This window comes from Zosterops lateralis (assembly GCF_965231275.1).
Source record: "Zosterops lateralis genome assembly, chromosome: 16".
Lineage (NCBI taxonomy): Eukaryota > Metazoa > Chordata > Aves > Passeriformes > Zosteropidae > Zosterops > Zosterops lateralis.
In genome coordinates this window covers 8,774,659-8,794,958 of record NC_139776.1, presented here as the reverse complement: position 1 = coordinate 8,794,958, position 20,300 = coordinate 8,774,659, and the positions used below count along the sequence as shown (strand labels likewise).

General features: G+C 43.5%; 1 protein-coding gene across 2 annotated transcripts in view; it reads left to right on the top strand.

Moving 5' to 3' along the window:
* Positions 1–18,722, top strand: part of EYA2 (EYA transcriptional coactivator and phosphatase 2) — a gene marked incomplete at its 5' end in the record, with an annotated part of 85,849 nt that extends 67,127 nt beyond the window's left edge. For both annotated transcript variants that reach the window (XM_083873556.1, XM_083873555.1), the window contains 7 exons: positions 6,770–6,859; positions 12,236–12,294; positions 13,093–13,253; positions 14,240–14,354; positions 14,935–15,056; positions 15,838–15,938; positions 18,482–18,722. In XM_083873556.1, the coding sequence (XP_083729682.1) occupies positions 6,770–6,859; positions 12,236–12,294; positions 13,093–13,253; positions 14,240–14,354; positions 14,935–15,056; positions 15,838–15,938; positions 18,482–18,562 (729 nt within the window). In that variant the 3' untranslated portion in view covers positions 18,563–18,722. The remainder of the gene's footprint in view (positions 1–6,769; positions 6,860–12,235; positions 12,295–13,092; positions 13,254–14,239; positions 14,355–14,934; positions 15,057–15,837; positions 15,939–18,481) is intronic.
* Between the last annotated feature and the right edge of the window lie 1,578 nt (positions 18,723–20,300).

Genomic DNA, 20,300 nt, shown 5'->3' with positions numbered 1-20,300 from the left:
GGGGGGGTTCTGAGCAGACCACACGTGGCATTTGGAACTATTAAAGGATTATTTTTGACATAAAATATATATCAGAAACAATGCTGGGTTATTAAGCTTGAGGAAAGGGAACCTGCTTTCCACTATGGCTGAATTGGGACTGAAGTTTTAAGGGGAAAAGTTAAAAAAAACAAGAGGACATGACTTATTTTAGGAAGCTGCATGTGCAAAATATGTCATTGTGCTGAGGATTACACTCCATGATGTGTTTCCACCAAGCTTTCCAGAAGTTTTGTATTTTTCACAGGGCTATCAAGGGCTTTAATATAAAAATACAGTGACTTTCCTGTGTAGAGGGGAAGGAAATGAAGATTAATTTGGTTTGAATTCCACTCCCTTTTCTGAAACTCATGCTATGTACAGTAAAAAGAAATTATTTGTAGGTTTTTGGTCATGAAACTTTTGTATTACTAAATAAAAATAATTCCCATTTATCCTCAAGCATCATGGCCCAGCTTTTAACCTGTATTTAGGTACACTATTCCCACAGGACTGGAATCCACTTCAGACCTGATGGGTTCAGACCCTGGATAAATTAATGTGGCTGTCCCTAAGCAGAGTTCCTTTGGAGCGGGAGAAGAGCCTTTTCAACCTCTTTGTGCCCCTAAATGTGAGGATTTAGTGACCTGTGTGCCCATTTGGTTATTGGAATAATTTCCAACCATATGTGAGGAGACACAACAGTAAAGGGAGTTTTTCAGTGAACAGTAGGAATACTTAGAAGTGCCTCTTAAATCACAGAAGGGTTGAATATAAAAATGGACCTGAAGAAAAGGGATTCAGTTCTGTTTGCTCTCCATCCATCATGGACTTCCCACAATGTCACACTGTGCTGTCTGTGGACACTTTTCATTTAAATTCAGTAGATTGTCTAATAAACCTTGGATGTATCAATGTTTTCATAAACAATGTCCTTATTTTGGTGGGAAAAAGTTTGGACACTGAAGAACTGAGATGTTCTGTTTGAAAAGGGATGATCCTTTTCAAAAAAGCCTGAAGTGTAGTCCCTTAGGTAAATCACTTCAGAAAATGTCTTTTAGGTCCTCCACTACTTTCATTACTTTAAAGAACTTTCCTCACAAATACTCACTCTCACTGGGAAAGCTCTGAGAGGCTCAGACTGGCTGTAGCCTGTGTTATTAAAGAGATAAAATTGCAAGCTAAGCTACTTAGGTGTAGTGAGTAAAAGAGTGAAATGTGATTTTTTTTCCTGAAAAAGACATGAATTTACTTGAACTAGAACTCATACACACAGTTAATTTCCCATTATTCTGGGAAAGTCTTGTTCACGTCTCAAATTTTGATCAAGGTATAAAATGTTACAACGAAAGGATGATTATTCTCACAGACTTTTTGTTCAAACATGTGGCCCTGGTATTCGTATCTTTGAATATTTTTGATTATTTTTTGTTTTTAATGCTACAACCAAGTTGGTCCATTTTTCTAGGCGTTTCCAAGTAATTAAACACAATTAAAACTATTAAATTCTTTCTTTTGGTGACAACTTTGTTATTAACAGATAACCACAAGGAGGAGATTTAACTTGGAAGGCCCTTGATTGTATCCTAATCCGTCTCTCACCTCTGGCTGACACCTGTGGCAGATAAACCCTATAGAATAGGAGTCTGATGAATACTCTTAATTAATACTTTCTTCCTTGTAGAAAAGTAATTATTTGCTCACGGCATAAATAGGTATTTGACAGGGATTTAAAAGGACTGATTAGTTTTAAATGCTAGGGCTTTATTTTGGTGAGGTTTTTAAGGGTGTCTGGATCCAAGCTCCACGCTCAGAATGACTTTGTCCCAACAATTCCAATGTCGAGTTAATTGTCACGTTGCTGAAGAGAAGCAGAGTCAGACAAGAAGCAGATTTGTTATCTGTCTCAAAGGAGGCAGCTTTGCCCCTTTGCTAATGGCCTGCAAGTCTGAGCAGGGCACCTGCAAGGCAGAGCTTGGAGAGAGCTTTGGAGCCAGGGTTGGAGGCATGAGTGACTTGCACTTGAGAGATTGCCAGAGATAAATCTCCTTCCCTCTTCCTCTCAGAATTACCGTGTGCAGGAAGGCAGAGCTGGCTGTGGACATGCAGCTTGGATTAGTTGCAGGTGTTAACAAATACATGTCTTCTTAATGCATGTTCTGGGGCAAGTAGAAGCAGCGCATGAAAAATCCATCTCCGTGTTCCAGGAGGTCTGTGGGAAGGTGGTTTCAGTGCAGAGCCTTTGGGGAGGTGCTGCTGGTGCAGTTTGGCTCAAAGGCTGCTCTGGGGCTGAAGCCACTACCCCTGGCAGTGAAGGTTTCTGTGCAGGTCAGCTCCTGGAGAGGGTCTAGGGACCCACACAGTGCACATTGCAACCTCCTGGCAGCAGTTTGCAGCCACGTTAAAGCTAATTTGGGTGTACATGCACATTCTGCATTCCCTTTGCTCTGCTAAAATACAGAGTAGTGGGAGTTCTGTGTGGTGTGAGCAGATCTGCCTTCCCACTGCTGTCATGGGGAAATATTTGTTCTTTGCTCACCCCCAGTTTTCATGGAAATTGTCTTCAAGACAAACTGAAGGCTGTTCAACAAGCTCCTTTTAGCAATCTTCTGTCGTATTATTACTTGAAATGAAGGTTTAACATGAAAACTGAAACAGAAATTAATTTTAGGGGAGGTGTTAGTAGCTCAGTGGACATAACGGAACTCAAATTGTAATTTTTAAAACACAATTCACTTCAAATGTAGAGAACTAGTTCAAGGGTTAGAAGCAGTGCTTGCAAATGGCCAAACTAAGAGCAACACTGGCAACAAATGTGTGATATGCCACTAGGATATGAAATTAAATGTGCTCCTTGCTAAGTGGATGTTTTTGTCTTCCTTTTTATGTTCCACAGGCTGCTGCTGCCCATGTTTCCCTCTAGTAGGAATATGTGCTGAGCAGGCAGCAAAAGTTCCCCAGAGCAAGGGGAGCTGGGTGTTGGCAGAGCCTCTCTCACAGTGGAAATTACCTCACTCACAAGGTGTGGTCACTGTCAGCAGGGACATGTCCAATGATGCTCTTTAGGAAAAACATTTCTGATCGAAAATGTTGAATAAGGGCTTATTTTTTTTGTATGTTTTGATCACTTGTTGTTTATGAAGCACTAGTAGGGAATAGGAACTTTTTTACCTCTCGGTTCCCTCAAGGTGTGCCCTAAATAGAAATGGGCAACTCTGAAACTGTGACTCCTGTTCTTTAGAAGTGGGAGTGAAGGATGTGCTGAGAAGGGTGTATGGAGGAATGAATAATTGAGAATGATCACTTCCCTCCTGATACTTGTCTCCCCCAAGCTTCCATGGGGGGAAGCTGTTCAGGCTGTGCATGGGAGGATCAGGAATGCTTGGTCTGCCATGTCCGAGCACCAGGGCTTTGCACTAAAACTAATTTGTGGGGCTGTTTAATTTTGACCCTGAAGGACATTCCACCAGTGGAGCATGGCAGAGATGAGGCATGTGGGGTTTCACTGTGCTGCTGGAAGTTTTATTTACAAAAGGAGTTTATTGCCTGTTTTCCACCCCTGCCTCTCATTGTCCCTGTTTGTGAGAGCATGACTTGTAGATTAGCAGAGGGAGGACCTCGCTCTTCTAAAGTTACTAAACAAGCTCTGAGGGTTGAGTTTTTAGATTAATCTGTTTTCACTGCAGAAAAGTGGTTCCTGGAGGAGATTTGATTCCAAGCTGTCTGTGGTCCTTGAGCTTCACATGCATGAGGAAGTGTTACTTGGATGTGTTAGTCAGGAATCTCATTCCCAGGGCTCCTGGGCACACTTTTCCTACAGAAGGATTTTAGCAGGGATCACTGGTAACTTTACATTGCTCTGCTGAACTCACTGCTCCAGCACAGGCACTCACAGACCACCAGGGCACCACTGGCAGCACAGAGATGTCCTTTAGTGGCACAGGGTTTCTGTGCCTAGGAAGAGCACTCCATCAACATCTTCAAATTTCATAGTTCTCTCTCTGATTATTTACACACAGAGAATTTGGGTACACCCATCTCATTTTGGTGCTTCTCTGTCAGCCTGATTTTCCTGTTCATTCCTACTTGAATTGACTCCATCTTTCCTTGGGTTGGGCACAACCTCTGGCACAGTGGGGTTCAAGTCTGGGACTAGTGCTTCTAGATGCTACAGTAATGCAAATAAATAACTGCTGGAGGAGCCCTGGCCTCGTGCCTCTGGACACCTCTGTCATACTGGGAGTGCTGGTTGGCCTTAAAACTTTATCAGCCTCTTTAAGACTTGGAAGTGTGCCTTGTTGTGGAGGAAATGTCCATACTGTGGAAGCAGTGGTGCCAAATCATTTCCCCAAACAACTTCCCCTCTGGGTGGTAAAGTGCATTTTTCTGTTTTGTTTTCATTCCATCATACTCTGTATCTCAAGAGAAAGATTTTTTTTTTCTACCCCCCCCTCTCATCTAGAGTTTGGTTTCCATATTGTTTAGTTAAAGAGAAGGTAACTTCATACACTGTGGAAATGTTTCCTACTCCCCATTAGTGATTAATACCAATAAAGCTAAAATGAAACTTAGAGGATAAATGACAGATAGCAGCCAATGAGATTTCCTGAAAGAGTTTTAAAGCCTAATGATCCTTGAAATGTATAAAAATAAATTGCTTCATTAAAAACCATTTTACAAAATAATTTCTTCCTAGCAGCATATTTTCTTCAAAACAGTTCCCCCGTGGAACTACACCTGGGTAGTAAAATTTGATTCAGTGCTGCTCCTATGGGGCCACAGTCAAATGCCCTGATTGGGCCTGTGTCCCTGTGCCTCATCAGGGGAGCAGCTCTGGGGCTGAAAATGAGAGACACGTTCAAGGCAAGCCTGTTGAAGTTTTTTACTTTTTGCCCAGAGACAGTGCTCTTGTTTCTGGGACAGCAAATGATTAAACGTGAGTGACAGAGCTCCTCTGTAATGGGCACAGTGCTTGTGAGTCACACACATGGCTGAAACCACAGCCATTCTGCTCTAATTAAAGAGAGCTTCACTGAGAATGTGTAATAATTAGCTTGGTGTGTAGTACACCATCCATGTCAACGGCGTCTGCCACAAAGGTTGATTGAAATGTGCTCACCCTCCCAACATTGTGCTCCCTGTTAGAGCTCCTCAGTCAATTCATCACTGTCCTGTCATACAATAACAGGGCTCCAAAGAAATCTGCAGAAAATTAGAGCAGAGGCTGTGTTTAAGTGGGTGGGTTTCCTCTGCTGAAGTCACACACACCATGCTGAAGCAAGGCAGATTTATACATCAAGATGAGGTGCCTGACCTGCTGAAGATGAATTAACAACAGAGAGGAAATTCTGTTGTGGGAATGTGTGGGGTTTTCCCAAGTTGTCTGTTGTTGTTCAGTTTGAACAGGCACAAAGCTTTTGTGCTATGACTGTTTATGGAATTAAATACAGATTATTTTTGCTTGTGTTTGTGAGGTATTTAATGAATAAGAAAATGCACTGCTGGTAACTTTGTTTGCATCAATGTGTTTTTGTGCTCTTGCTGTGGATTTAGGAACAAGGTGTAGGTGTCTGGGGCAGGAGGGGTGGTTGACTTGCTGACTTGGTGAGGCAATGAAGTGACAGCCCTTTCACAGGCTCAGTGGTGTCTCAGCTGGGGAAAACATTGATTTTTCTAGGATGAATTAACTAAACTCACTTAAGTGGAGCTGCAGGTAGCATCATCCTTCTCCAGGAGAATTCACTAAAGGTTTTGTCACTGATATTGGCAGGAGCAGGATCTGGGTGTGAGAATGTTCACATGTGCTTATGAAGGTACAGAAGATATTTTAGAGCTGCCAGCACGTGCATCTTTCCATTCAGTCATTCAAAAAGCATGGTTTTAAAATGCTACAGGCAGCCAGAGCTTCTGCACCATGCCCTTCCCTTTCAGGAAGCAGTTTGGGACCCTGCTGGGGAAGGGCTGAATGATACCCACACATGGTTGGGCTGGGAGCTGCTGGGACAGGAAAATCAGTGAGAGATGGGCACAGTCAGGGGCATTGAGTGCTTTGCCATTCCCAACCCCAGTGCAGTGGCAGAGGGAGCCTGTCCTGAGTTTGTGCTGTGTCTTGTCTTTTTTTTTTTTAAAGCAGTGTCAGTATTTGGGAGTAGCTGCCATTGGGGCTGCAGTTGGGGCTCTGCAAGCCTGCTGATCTGAGCAGCAATACTCATATTGGACAAGGGTTTTATCACGTTATAATTGGGTGTACATGGTAGGATGGGGCTGTTTTAACTCTGCTGATGCTGGTAAATAAGTAGGCAGCTTCAATGGGGGTGGAATTGCTGGTTTGAAGGACAAGACAGCAAAGAATCACCCTCTGCATGTCATGTTGCTGCATAACTACCCCCAAACTAGTCATTAATGATGATGTTGGAAATCAATTTTTTATCTAACCTACTGAAGCAATTCTTACATAGCTTCAGGTGTTTAAAGGATCTTTATGTCATCTGAAGTGTGTGGGCTGTTAGTGGTCAGGGGGAGTCACAGACATCCTTCAAAGAACAGAATTTGTTTATCTAGGAGAGCAAAAGGATGGGAGAATCTTGTTAATGTTTAAATATACTTGGGAAGTAAAATTACTTTAATAAATGTGTTTTAAGAAATAGGAATGTGTACATCCTGAGTTTGGTCTAGGATCTCCCACCCCCACACCCATCCTCAAAAAAGAAAATCAAAGTGAATGGAAAAAAAGCTGGTTTTCCCTCTATAGGACACCACAACGTCTGTGAGGATAGGCCTCATGATGGAAGAAATGATCTTCAACCTTGCAGATACACATCTGTTCTTCAATGACCTGGAGGTATGTAGCTGCTTATTTAATTTAACATCTTTCTCTGGAATCATTTGCATGTGGTCTACAAACATGGGAGTTTTGACCAAGAAACTTTTTCTTTTTGGCCCCAGAGAAATGGACCTTAGTTGGCTTATTGGAAGCAGCCCTTTGACACCTCTGTTCTGGTCAGGAATTTTTTTTTTTCCTAAATACTCTCATACAAAGCAAAAATCCTTTTGAGTGTGTGGTAAAATGCAGGCAAAGTGATGCTGGCAGAATGCTGAGGAACAGCTGTGCAGCAGTGATGAAAATGTGTTGGCATTTGCAGTCAGAACACTCAGAATGAGTGGATCATGTACAGAGTGATAAGGTGGGGTTTGTGCTCAGGGCACCTTGGAATCAAAACACTGCTTGGAGGCATTTGGAGAAGAAAAAACCTGGCATCCCTGGGCTGACTTCTGTGGTCTTTTTTTTTTTTTTTTTCCTTCCTTCACTTGAAAAAGGAAGAATTTGTTTCTGTGCCAGATGAAAGGAGAGAACTTTTTCTGTGCCTGAGGAGTTCAGCAGGAATTTCTGGTTCCTTCACTGCTTAATTGCACTGTGGTCCCCTGTGCTAGGGGAGGCACAACCTTTCCTGCCACCTGGCTCCTGCAGTCTTAAGGTTTGACTTGCTGAGAATTTTTATTTCCTTTCAAGGACAAGCACCTGAACTGACAGACTTTTCCTCTTTCAACTTTTTTCATAGAGGGAGTTTGTGATGAGGGAACGGAAAGTACAAAGTAAAATCTTTCTCTTAGGGGAAAAAAGAAAAAAAGAGAGCTCCTCTTTGGAAGCCCAGGGCAGTATTTAAGAAGTGATAATATTACTACAGAACCATCACCTTTCACCCATCAGATCTCAATATGTGATGCAACAAAGCTCCATGTCCTGTACAGTGACCCTACAAAACCCCTCTGCCTTTCTATCTAGACTTTTGCAAGAATTACCAGTTATTTTAAAATGAGTTTTCTTCTTTTTTCACTTAAAAATAAGTTTTCTCCTTTTTTTCACTTACTGCTCCAAAACTTTAAATGAAGCAGCAAATTGTCTGGCCTTCGTCAAGTTGTGCACATTTGTCACTCAGTAACAGCTCTGGGCACTGGTGGTTTGGTTTTAGCTGAGCTTTCTCAATGAAAAATTGATGGATGATGGAGACTTAAAGAAAAGTAAATGTGCCTTACAGAATTTTACTTTCCAAAAAAGCCATGTCAGTTTGGAAGAATTTGCAGCAACAGAGTCGTCCAGTTACCCACCCTACTCCTTCATTTGGGATGATAAATAAAAGTCACTTTTGTGTGTTCACAGAGGGGTATTTAAGGATCATACATCACCAAGTACTGGGCTTAAAAAATGCAGTGAATAACATCCTTAAAAATGAAAGAAAGAATTTGTAAAAAGCAGCACGGGAACAGATTGAGTTGAAGACCCACAAGCATTGCCATATACATTAGCACCATCATGTGGTGCAGTGCTGGCCTGTGCAAGACAAAATGAGCTAAAATTGCACAAGACAGAAACTATTTCTGACCATCTTTAGTGCTGGGGCAGAGTGTGAGGGGCTGACCTGAGGGAGCAGGGGCAGAGCTGCCCATTTGAAGCCAAAGCAGGAATTCTCATAATCAGAGCCTGGTGTTTCTGTGGCACAAATCCAAGTTCAGCTATTCTGGGGGGTTCCAGCAGCCTGAAATGCAGAATTCCAGAGCATGGCTGGCCTCCTGGCATTCCTGGCTGTGGAATAAGGGAAACAAGTGGAGAAAATGTCACCCATCCTTTCCAGAGAGGCAAGTTGGACAAGGAAATCAATTCCCTTGCTTTAGCACAGGGGAATGATTTATTCTGCTGGCTGCAGGTTGCAGGGCTGTGCAGAGGAGAAGGTGCTGCCAGGGTGCAAAGCCCTTCTGAAGCATTCCCAGGAAGTGCCTGATGAGGACAAAACATTTGTCCATAGATACAGCAAGGTTTTCTCAGCCCATTTGTGTGATTCTCCTTGGTCTGGTGAGGATGTGATGTCACATCGTGGCAAAAAACTGACTTTAGAATCTGAGGGAGGAGCCTGAACTGGAATGCTCCTTTTTTGCTGTCAGGAAAAAAAAAAATAATCTGAAACTCTGGTTAGCCAGGGCTTTATCTTTTCTTAGGATCTACCCAGAAGGGATTCAGGTAATTGTTTCCTGGATGCATTAGCTGAATGCATTTTGGCTATGCAGTTCCATTCAGATGGATCTATTCAGATCCATCTTGCTTCAGCCCATCCTCTCTTAGTGCTGCAGTCTAGACAGGCCAGGTTCCAGCTGGTTCACCCCAAATCTTGGGGTAACTTGGGAGGAGGCTGATCACTGATCCCCAGGACAGGGGGGTGACTGGAGAAATCTTAGACCCTACTAAAAAGTTTCAGTCTTTTTACAGAAAGGGATTCTCTGTCAGCAAGTTAAGTCTTAGAGGCAGATGAATTCCCTACAGTCTGCAAGTGTGAGCCATGCAAGGTGCTGTGCACAAAGGGCTCTGATCATGCTGCAGAATTTATCAGCAATATTCACCTGACAGGAGATATTCTCCCTCTCTGCTCCCCTTTTTAGGGGAACTGGGGAGAAAATAACTTACTCAAGGTTACAAATCACAGTGAAGTTAAAATACAAACTCGGAGCTTTCCAGGCTTGTGCTTTATTTTCCCAGATGCCTTTTGTTCACAGTACAATGCTGGCTAAAGAACAGCACCTTCCACCCCCTGTCCCTCTGGAGATATTATTGTCCATCTCTCTGGAAAACAGGTATTAAGGGCAGGAGGACTGACAAGGAGATGAGGAATTAACAAACAAGGGGATTAGTGTGTTTACAAGTTGCTGCCTTTCAGAGCCATCCCTGGAGGTTTTGTGTCCTGGGAACTGTTAACCCCCACCTAATGAGGGATACAAGCTCCACTGATCAGTGAATCCATGAGGTGTTTAAAACTCTTAGCACACTCCTGATCCACAAATAGTCTACATGTGCCTTTTTAAGTTGTTTTCATACCTGCACGAGACATACCTTGAGAGTGGGAATGTGAGGGATAACAGAAGGAGCTCCTCAGGAACCCTGTATTTCACAAGGAGGCAGCAGAGGCTTTCTCCAAGCCAGCAGTGCCATTTAAAACAAGCTCAGGCTCCTCCAAATGTGGCTGGTCCCACCTGGAGGCAGGTTGTGCAGCACCCAGAGATATCCCAAGAGTAAGACCAGATCAGTGCCCAGAGCTGCAAGGGCTGCCTGAGGTCTTACACATTCGACTGAGGTACGGGCTGTGTGTGCCACTCATCATCCACCCTGAGATCCCAGTGTGTCAGACTGAAAATCAGCAGATGTGAGACCACGTCCCCATCACAGCCTTCCTGCCATTCCAACAACCTCTGAGGGATCCTGCTTTGATTCCCCACTCGCTGAGATTTCAAGGAAATCCTGCAAGAATGAAAAATGAGTCCTGCAGCCCAGTGGCAGGAGGTGGTGCAGGCTGTGGCTGCAGGCAGCTCCCCGAGTTCCCGGTAACACGAGCAGTGCTATGAGGTAGTGTCTCACCCAGTGTCAGGGTGTTTTATTAACTCAGAAATGTGATAGCTACTGTTGTCACACTTCAGTGTACAGAACAATCCATTCACAAATGAGAAAAACAGATCCCTCCACAAATGCCTTTCCCCTGACTCAGTGCCCCACGCTGTACAGCTGAGGAGGAGTGGGCTGCATCAGCGTGACCCCAGCGTGGTTCACACTATTCCAGTCTTCTTTCCTGAAAGTCCAAATCTCAATCCAAATTCTTTTGGGTTTTCTTTCTTGTGTGAAAAAGCTCTTGTACAATTCCAGGAATAGTGTTCTGTGTTTTAACTACAAAATTCAAAACATACCTGGCATCCCAAAATACACATTAATTTAAAAGGGTTCTCTTAACACCTATTATATCCTGCAGAAGAATTGAGGACATAAAGTGGGCCTTCTCCTGCCAGACTTCCTCCAAACCACTGGGAGGAGGCTTAAAAAATGCTGGAGTTGCAGGAAAGAGGTGCCAGCAGAGATCTGGATGATTCTCTGCTTGGCTACAATTATATACAGCAATTTACACTCCAGTGATGGGTTGCTAAGAGGGCTGATGAGATGAGAACAAGATGCAGTTGTGCGTCTTTTTGGAGAATTATCTAAAATGCTGCAGAAAATCTCATTAATATAGACAAGAACTGTCTGTCATGTTTTGCCGTTGACAACAAGTTTGGTTACTTCTTTGGGGGTTATTTTTATTTCCATTTTCTGAAAGAAGCTAGTTTAAAGTAATTCATCAAACTCATCATTGTGTAAGGAAGATAAAACAAATTCTGTAGTTTACAGAACAGTTAAGTGGTGAAGAATTACTGCACCTTGGTTAGCTGCAGTTGTTCTGACTCCAGAGTCCTGGGGTACCAAGTGTCACAGCTTTTAAACTCTGTTGAAAAATCAGCCAAAACAAAAGATAGTGTTCATCAGCATGCAGGCTTTCTGTTCTGCTCTCACCTGTAAGGCTCATGGAGAAAGGAGAGTTAAGGTGATGGGGGGAACTTCCCAATTTTTCTCTTCCTAATGTTAATGCTGAGACTGAGAAAGAAACCAAAGGAATGACATTTCTCACATTTTTGAGGAAGGGCCTCCACCACTGGAACAATGAAGAATTTTGGAAGATAAGATCTTGAGCACATACTTCATGCAGGCTGAGCTCCAAGTGTATTTTCTGGTTAAATTTCCTATGCACAGATTTCCTCATTACTGACACACGCTATTTATTCCTCAGTTCAGTCTGTGGCTGGGGCAGTGAAGGAGTGTTGCCTTCAGTGCTTCAGCCCAGCTCCCCTGTACATCAAAGGCAGCTCAGCCCCCTCAGAACAATCTGGGAGAACACTGGCAGGACAGGCATCTCTGGAAATCTCTTTGGGACAGATATTCTCCCCCTGTAATTATGCAGGCATACACCTCCTGTCCAAAGCAGTATTCTCACAGGGGGAAAGGCTGCCAAGTCTCTGCCTTATCATCCACACAAGAGTAGAAAAAGCACAGCTTTCCTCAGTTAAACACAAGCATCTCTCTTCCTCCTGTCTGCATAGGAAGGAGTTCCACTCACTGTGTTACTCAAGAGCTGTTGTGCCCTTTGATAACAGCAGATCTCACACACACTCTGTCTGTCCTTATTTTGTGCAAGTGTTATGTGATACTTGTTGCTAACAATTAACTGGCTAGACTACAATACTTAGAAATCATTGTAAGATTTTATCTCCTTAATATTATGCTTAAAGTTGTTTTGCATTATATTATTTCAATTCTTTTTTCTACAACATTTACTTACTATTCTATTTATTTTTTTTTTAATCTGCTTCTTAGGACTGTGACCAGATCCACATAGATGATGTATCATCAGATGATAATGGTCAAGATCTAAGGTATGGGGTGTCCCAAGCTGGAAGCTGCAGGACAGGCAGTCCCAGCCCTTTGGAAATAGCAGGGGGCTGGTCAGTGATCTCAGACCTGCACTGTCTCCCCTCCTGGCTCCATGCTGTCTGCATTTATCGAGCACACAGAAGTAGAGTCCCCTTTCTGACATTATTGTGCCTGTGCCTTCTGTCAGGCCCTGACTGTGCTGAGCTTTGAACCATTCTGGGAAATACATTTATATGAGGTTGAACTCCAGTCAGACCACACCAGTTTCTGATATGATTTAACCAGACAATTGCCACAGCTGTTGCCAAAATGCTTCAAAACCAGACTGAAAGGTTTCCCACTGTCCAACCTGTAGTGAATGGGCTTAGTGTGAGGAGCTGGACTTTGCTGTGCCAGATCCTTGTTGAAATTTGTACCCAAACTGCACCAAACATGACCATTACCTGTGTGAGTTGGGTCATCATGTTCATAGAAACTACTTCTGCACAATTCCATCTGCTTTTCCCAAAGTGTTGCCTGCAGAGCCATGGTAAAAGAATGAAATGTGCAGAACTCACGTAGAGCTTTGCAATTTGTGGTTTTATGGATGATTATTGTGAGAAATTGATGCAGGAACAGAACATTTTTCAGATCTGTGCTGGTAACTGTGCTGAAGCTGAACTTCAGTCCTGTACAGCCCGTCCTGTGCGTGTCTCTGCTGCCGCTTGTCTCCACATTTCTTTTCAATCATTTCCCCTCCCTGATGGCGCTGTGCAGGCTGTAATTACAGTGACCTCTCCCCTTGCCTCCCCCTCTCCCAGCACATATAACTTCTCTGCGGATGGCTTCCACAGTTCCAGTGCCAGTGCCAACCTGTGCCTAGGCTCGGGCGTGCACGGGGGAGTCGACTGGATGAGGAAATTGGCGTTCCGCTACCGCCGGGTCAAAGAGATGTACAACACCTACAAAAACAATGTGGGGGGTAAGTGCCCCTGGCCAGGCCACCAGCAGCCCTTTCAGCTGCCCAAAAAAGTGCAGACCCTCCAGGGACATCTCTGGAGGAGGTGTAGGGAGCCTCATGATTTGAGTGCTTCACAGTGAGCTGAGCAAGCACCTCTGCAGTCACCCTGAAATGTGGTTCTGTACAGGATTTGCAGGGGTCAAGCTAAAATACCTGGTTTAGTGGTTTGAGAAAGACTCAGGTCCAAGTGTGAGGCTTTATTTTGTCATTTATTTGGCAGGAAAGCTACCTTCTCCAATTTTCCAGAATGTTTAGCAGGCAAGCAAACAGTTCAAAACTAAATAATCCCTTTTTTTTGTACACAGCATGTCTGATTGCTGTCTGAAGGCTTTCTTGTATTATAACTACTTGTTTTAACTCCTCCAAAACGATACCACCAGATATCAGGATTCCCTGGATTGGTTCATCTCACCAAGTTCCAGACAGTTCTTACAAGAGACTCTCAGCTTCCCTTTTAGTACATCAGTGCAGGTTTCCCTCTGACTAGAAAAAGAAAGAAGCAAAATTCAAAGCATCACCACAACTTATTTATTAGTTGGAGGACAAGTCTGCCCTCCATGTACTGGAAATGGGACATGGCTTTTCAGGAGAAACAAAACCATCCTGGCCTCAGGTCACTTCCCACTTTCCATCTTGCTGCTCACTTCCCATGCAAGCTTTATGGTCACTCCAAGAAAGGTGTTCCAAGGAGGTCCTGCCCTGTGTGCTTGACTGAACCATTCCACAGAAATAGAAGGGGAAGGAAGCTGAGCTGCAGAGGATTGTGCTGCTGAGTCAGACCTCAAGGCAGGGCCTTGGAATGACATGGCAGTGACAAAGGGAGTCACCAGGGCCAAGAGAGGGGCAGTGGGAGTGCAGAACACAGGCAGGTGCCCTTTGGCACTGTGCATACAAAGCCATGCAAGTCCCTTTCTGTGCTTCTGCAAAGACACTTTCCCTGCTTGCAGGTTTAATAGGAGCTCCTAAGAGGGAGACCTGGCTGCAGCTGAGAGCAGAACTGGAAGCTCTGACTGATCTCTGGCTCACACATGCTCTGAAGGCTCTGAATTTGATACATTCCCGGTAAGAACAGCTCCAAGAACTGCCTGTGAGTTTGATCCAGGAGCTCCTTTGCTTCCCTTGTTTTCCCCCTCTAAACAAACTGAGACACATTCACAGGGCTTTGCTGGCCAAGCCTGTGGGAGGGCAGTCTGCACATGTTTGCCAGGCTGAATTATCAAGGGCTGGGGTGAGCTTGGGATGGTGAACTGAGCAAAATCAGAACAGTCCTTTTCCTTGCCTTTCCTTGGCTCCCTCACCTATGGCACCATTTTCATGTGAGCAGTTTTACCAAAGAGGAGAGGGAGGGAAGAGCCCTCACAGAACCCAGCATGGACATTACTTCACTGTGCTTAAATTCCCACCAAAGAGATCCTGGCAAGCTTGCAGTACGGCTGCATCACTGCTGCTAGTTTGGTTTGTGGTTTTTTCATTCTTCTGAGCTGATCAAAAGACATTTCTGGTACTCACATTATCTTCCTCTGGCTGCAAAATCCCCCCTTGGCTCAGGAACTTCCAGTGGCAGGAAAAGTTTGCTTCCTACCATCTTTCAGTCCAGGGTGAAAGAGAGAAACCCAGATTTCTAATAACTTCTGTTTCCTAGGCCCAACTGTGTGAATGTGTTGGTCACCACAACTCAGCTTATACCAGCTCTGGCTAAAGTGCTTCTCTATGGACTGGGCACTGTCTTCCCCATTGAAAACATTTACAGTGCAACAAAAACAGGTACGAGCAAACTGACGAGCAAACCTCACCTAAGACAGGCTGAAGTTTTGTCCCTAAGTCGTGCAATGAGTGAGCTTTATTTTTAGCTCCATAATAACAGATATCTAATTCACATCCTGACTCCCACACTTAACCTAGTACAGACTGCAGGAAAAAGTCTAAAAAACACTTCTCAAGTGTCTCCGTGGGGAAGTGAGCCAGATATATAGAAATATACCCACCCTGGGGAGCAGTGACTGCTCGTGGGATGTCCAGCTGCACCCAGCTGGAAGGAAGGTCTGGTTGGACCTGTTACAGAAACACTTTTTGGATCCTCTTACTCTTGCAGAGGGGTCAAGTGTGCTGAATGAGCTTTGTGAGTAATAACTACTGATAGGGTTGGCTTGGGGCTTTTTTGTGTTCTGTTCTTTCTGGTGTGTTTGAACCTCTGAGGATCATTGCATTTTCATGATTTTACTGCAACCAGAATGAACAGAAGAGGGCTCTGGAAACTGAGTGCCATGAGTGTCACATCAGTCTGCCAGCTGGTGGCCTAAGCCATCACAGTCACAAAGCCCACAGAAAACTGCAGCACTTGCAAGTCCTTGGCTGACAAAACAAGTGCTACTGACTGTCATGGGATGGAGAGGATCTGCCTCAGAAGAAGATCCAGTTTGAATAGAAAGCAAAGAATGTTGCAGCCACTTCAGTTGGGGGATAACTCCAGGTCCTGTGCTTGAATATTAGCTCTGCTTGTGGTGTGTGTCCAGATAAAAAGTGTATCTTCTCTTGTGTTGCTCAGGGAAAGAAAGCTGTTTTGAAAGAATAATGCAGAGGTTTGGAAGGAAAGCCGTGTACATTGTAATAGGAGATGGTGTTGAAGAGGAACAGGGAGCAAAAAAGGTACAGTTTGTGGATGCCATGCTGGATTCTTCCAAGTTTTGATTGCAATGACTCTTTCTTTATTTAAGCATTTAATGAATCTCCCTCCATTTGAAGCAGCTTACAATTACAAATAAGTTGGGGGGCACATGCTCTATCCCCAGAACTGTATCTCAGGTTATCTTCAAAGCAGCAGAACTCAATCTTTTTTATAGTGTATTTTTCCTGGCCAGTGGAAGCAACAATATCTACACTCACCTTGGAAAACTACCTAAAACTGCAGGTGGTTTTGTAGCTCGTGAAGGGTTAAGGAGCTGTCAGGAAGAATCCAAAATGCATGATTGGGGCTGAAGTGACAATGGCCTGCTGCTTGTGGCAGCTCAGTGCCACACTTCAAAGGCAGTGGGTCAGTGAACAGAACTGCATCAAAGGCTGCAGGGGCTCCCAGCCTGCTTGGAGAGCTGGGGAGGTTCAGCAATCTCCCCTGCTGGGGTTTCAAGAGCCTCCTGTCTCCTCCTGGCCCGAGCAGCTCAGCCATTAGTAGAGCACATTCTTTGCTGGGCTGTTGCCTCCTTTGATTGATGACAATCATTAATCAAACCTTGTACACACCTGAGCTTTATAGAGAAAAAAAAAAAAGGGAGGGGACAGGCAGAGAGTCTTTCGCTGCTTTGCTGACAGCACTGATAACATCTCCAGCTTCATGGGTCATTTTTCTTCACCTGTCTGATGAGTGATAAATCTGTAACTGCTGAACAACAGGAGTGGCTGGGAGGCCAAGTTTTCTTCTAGTTTAAGAAAGAAAAACAGATAATTTAATGGAAGAGGTTTAATAGAAACTGGAGGAGGGGGAAGGAAATAACTTTTCCTCTTAAAGTGAAATTGCAGAGCAGTGGATTTCAGTCTCTTCAGCTGTCTGGGTTTGCTTGCTGTCTCTACACACACTGATAAACAGCTCCAAGAAAACATTTATTTACTGGTAGGCAACAGGCAACATATCAGAGAGAAGTTCTAGTTGTATTTAAAGGTCAGAGGAGTGTAAATAGTCACTCTGTAACAAAAACATCTGGAACTACTGGAGGTTTTTGTACACATGTAAGTACAATTGGAAAAGGAACATCTCCCTTCATCAGAATCTATCTGGGAAGTGTATGTTCTCTGAAGCTTTGATGAAGCTGTTTATGCAGGAGCAGTGTGGTTACAGGTGAATTCCTGCAGTGATAAAAGACTCTTAGCAGTGTTACACTCATGCTGGAAGGGACTAAGTGCTGTCAGTTTAGGCTTTCTGTACATTTATTAGTACATATATACCACTGACTGTGCAGAGACTGACATTTTGGGAGAAGACAAAATCAGAGTCCCAAATGTTACAAAATCATAATGCAGAAAGGAGCTGTGTCTGATTTAACTGCTTTAACAGTTTTGGTGAAGAAACAAATCCAGCACAAACCCCAGGCTCACCAGAACACACCAAATATAGTTGTATTTAATATCTAAGAGCATGTTCTAATTATTTTAAGGTTCTCTCTGTGCAAGCAGCCACGGGGATCACAGCTATTGCTAAGGAACTCTGCTGTTCAGGGATGCTTTCAGGGCACTCTGGGGACAGGTAACATTCCAGGTCCCCAATGAAATTGAACTGCACTTTTTTCACAGCAATTAAAAAGTTGATACTTTGTCCTCTCTCAGATGCTTTCAGATGTTGTTTTCCTACAGTATATTCACAACTTTTAAGAGAATGATCAGGATAGTATAAAGAAGATAAGAGTAGGTCACAGGTAGCTGACCTTCCAGATTTTATCCAGATGCTCAGATTGGAACAGGCTGGTTAAAATTTAGACTTGTGTGTACAGGGCCTCAGATTTATCACAGCAAATACAAATTCAAAACAGGGAGGCAGAAGAATAATTTAAGACAATCACCCTTAAATGGGAATTAGGAACGTTTTTTTGAGAACAGGCTGTTTGATAACCCTGTTCACCTTCCCCTGAGCCAACAGTGTTACATTAAATGAATAATTGATCTGAGCAATGATACCAGTCCCTACATTTACAGAAAATGCAGTATGACCTACTGTTCTAGTTAATTGGGAAAGTGAATTGTTAGAAAGCATTTTGATTGTGTGGCATTTCATCCCTTTATTTATATTTTTATAAATGTTAATAACTTCCTTTTCCAATAGATAGATTTTATTTCCTTGTCTGTGAATGACTGATAACAGCTTTCACTACTGATGTTCACTTAAAACTGTTTCTAGTAATACTGCAATTCTAGAAACATTCCTAATTCATTTGTGGGGGGAAAAAATAGGAGCAAAGTTTAGTATCCAGCCCACATCACCTGTGAAGTAGGACACTCCTGAATTGTGGAGGATGTGTCTTCCTGTCTGCATAGGAGAGACAGATCAACAGATCCCTCCCTCCCCAGGATGAGCCTCTGGCACTGTTACAACCTGGTGGCCAAGTACAAAACTCTCTTCCTGAGGGTACAAGCTAAGAAAGTTGTTTGATCTCAGTATTATACAAAAACTGAAAAAAACTTGCACTCTTTTGGTTTCACTCTAGCACAACATGCCCTTCTGGAGAATCTCCTGTCACGCTGACCTGGAAGCTCTTCGGCACGCCTTGGAACTTGAATATTTGTAGCAGACCCCAACATCTTAGCACTGGGAAGGCTCCACTCAGACTCTTATATCAGTTCCACCTATTCCTCAACGTTTTTTCAGCAAAAAAAAAAATCCCACAGCAACTGCAGTGTTTCTTTTTTTTTCTGAAGGAGAACCCTTTCAGTGGAAGCCTTTAAGAACTTGCAGCCAAAGAATATTGTCTCAAGTCCTCCTTCCTTTGGACAGAGGAACATCCTCCTGCTCAGTCGCTGGGATGCTGCAGTTGCTGGCTAAGGTGGAGGCTCAGAGCTCTAATGGCCTTTTTGCCATCAACAAGGCAAATGCTACAAGTCTGGGTCTCCCTGTCAGCATTCTTGGTTTTGAAAGGGGAAGAGGACACAGCAAGGAGTCTCTGCACAATCCATCACATCACACAGGACCTTCTGAAAATAGGAGTGAAACTGTTGATTTTTTTTTTTTTTTTTTTTTTTTTTTTTTTTTTTTTTTTTTTTTTTTTTTGGATTTTTTTAATTTATGAACTAATCTCATTACTCTGGTATTAAGCTCTGTACCTGTGTTTTTCATCTGGCTTTTGGGGGGGTTGGGGAGGGAGGGTGGGGAAAGTCTTACTGTTCTAAATTAATAGTTCATTTCTCCAGAACAAACCCTGGGGAGAATCATATCGTGTACATGAGTAGTGAGGACACATGGTACTGCTGGTAAGAACTGTAGCTGTGTTTTTGAACCTTACCAAGATGGGCCATGGACTGTGCCTGTGTCTACACGGTGCCTTATGCTGCCGTCTTGGGGCTGAGGATGGGGAAAAGTACCTTGTGATGAGTGAAAGGCATTAAATAAAAACATGTTTACATTTTGGGGGACTGGAGTACCTGCCTTCTCTCCCACCACTCTTGGATCTAAAGGTAGGATGTGGGATGTGTGCTCCCTGGTTCAAGGCTGGCCTGGTAAATTTGCTGTCAAAATATTTAAGTTCTCTGGGCCTGGATGGATCTCTTATGTTGAAAATGGCTGATTGTTCCTTGCTGTGGCACCAGGTAAGGTCAGAAGGATCAAACCCTCTCTGGAAGGAGGGGTTAGAGATGCAGCAAGTGCTACAGCCCTCACCTCTCAAAGGGTTACACAAGTGCTACACAAACCTGAGGGATACTCCTAGCCTCTAAAAACATTTAGAGAAAACCATACTAGATCTGAGAGGGGATTTTCTGCGAAGCTAAATCAGAAAATGTGATCTTAAATTAATCCAAAGCAGCATCCTCACATCAGCATGACCAAACCCAGCCTTTCAGTACACACTGTGGGGGCATTTGCAAAGAGCTGCTCTCTGGGCTTAGCACAACTCCATGCAAAGTGTCACTTTTCCAGCCCAGGCATTGCTTGACTCAGGGCTTGCTGAGCAGAATTTTTTCCTCAAGGTTTCTCTGCTCTAAGAATGGTTTCCTTCACTTGTGATACAACTTCCTATTTGTGACAAAGTCAGTGGAGAATTGACTAATGTTTGCAGGGTAAGCGCTCTGGTAAATAAACTTCTGAAAGAGGAATAAATGGGATTGCAGATTCCCAGAGAAGCACAACTTCAGCTTTTAATACCCCATCAATCAACTAACTGATCTTCCTTGAAATTCCAAATTTAACACCTGACTTAATCAAGTCAATTGTCTGAACACTGATTCCGGGGTGTTTTTTAAAGTTTCTTGGAAGATTTTGCTTTCTGAATATATTCAAAGGTTTGAAAGCTCTTGGTTTTGTTGCTGACATTC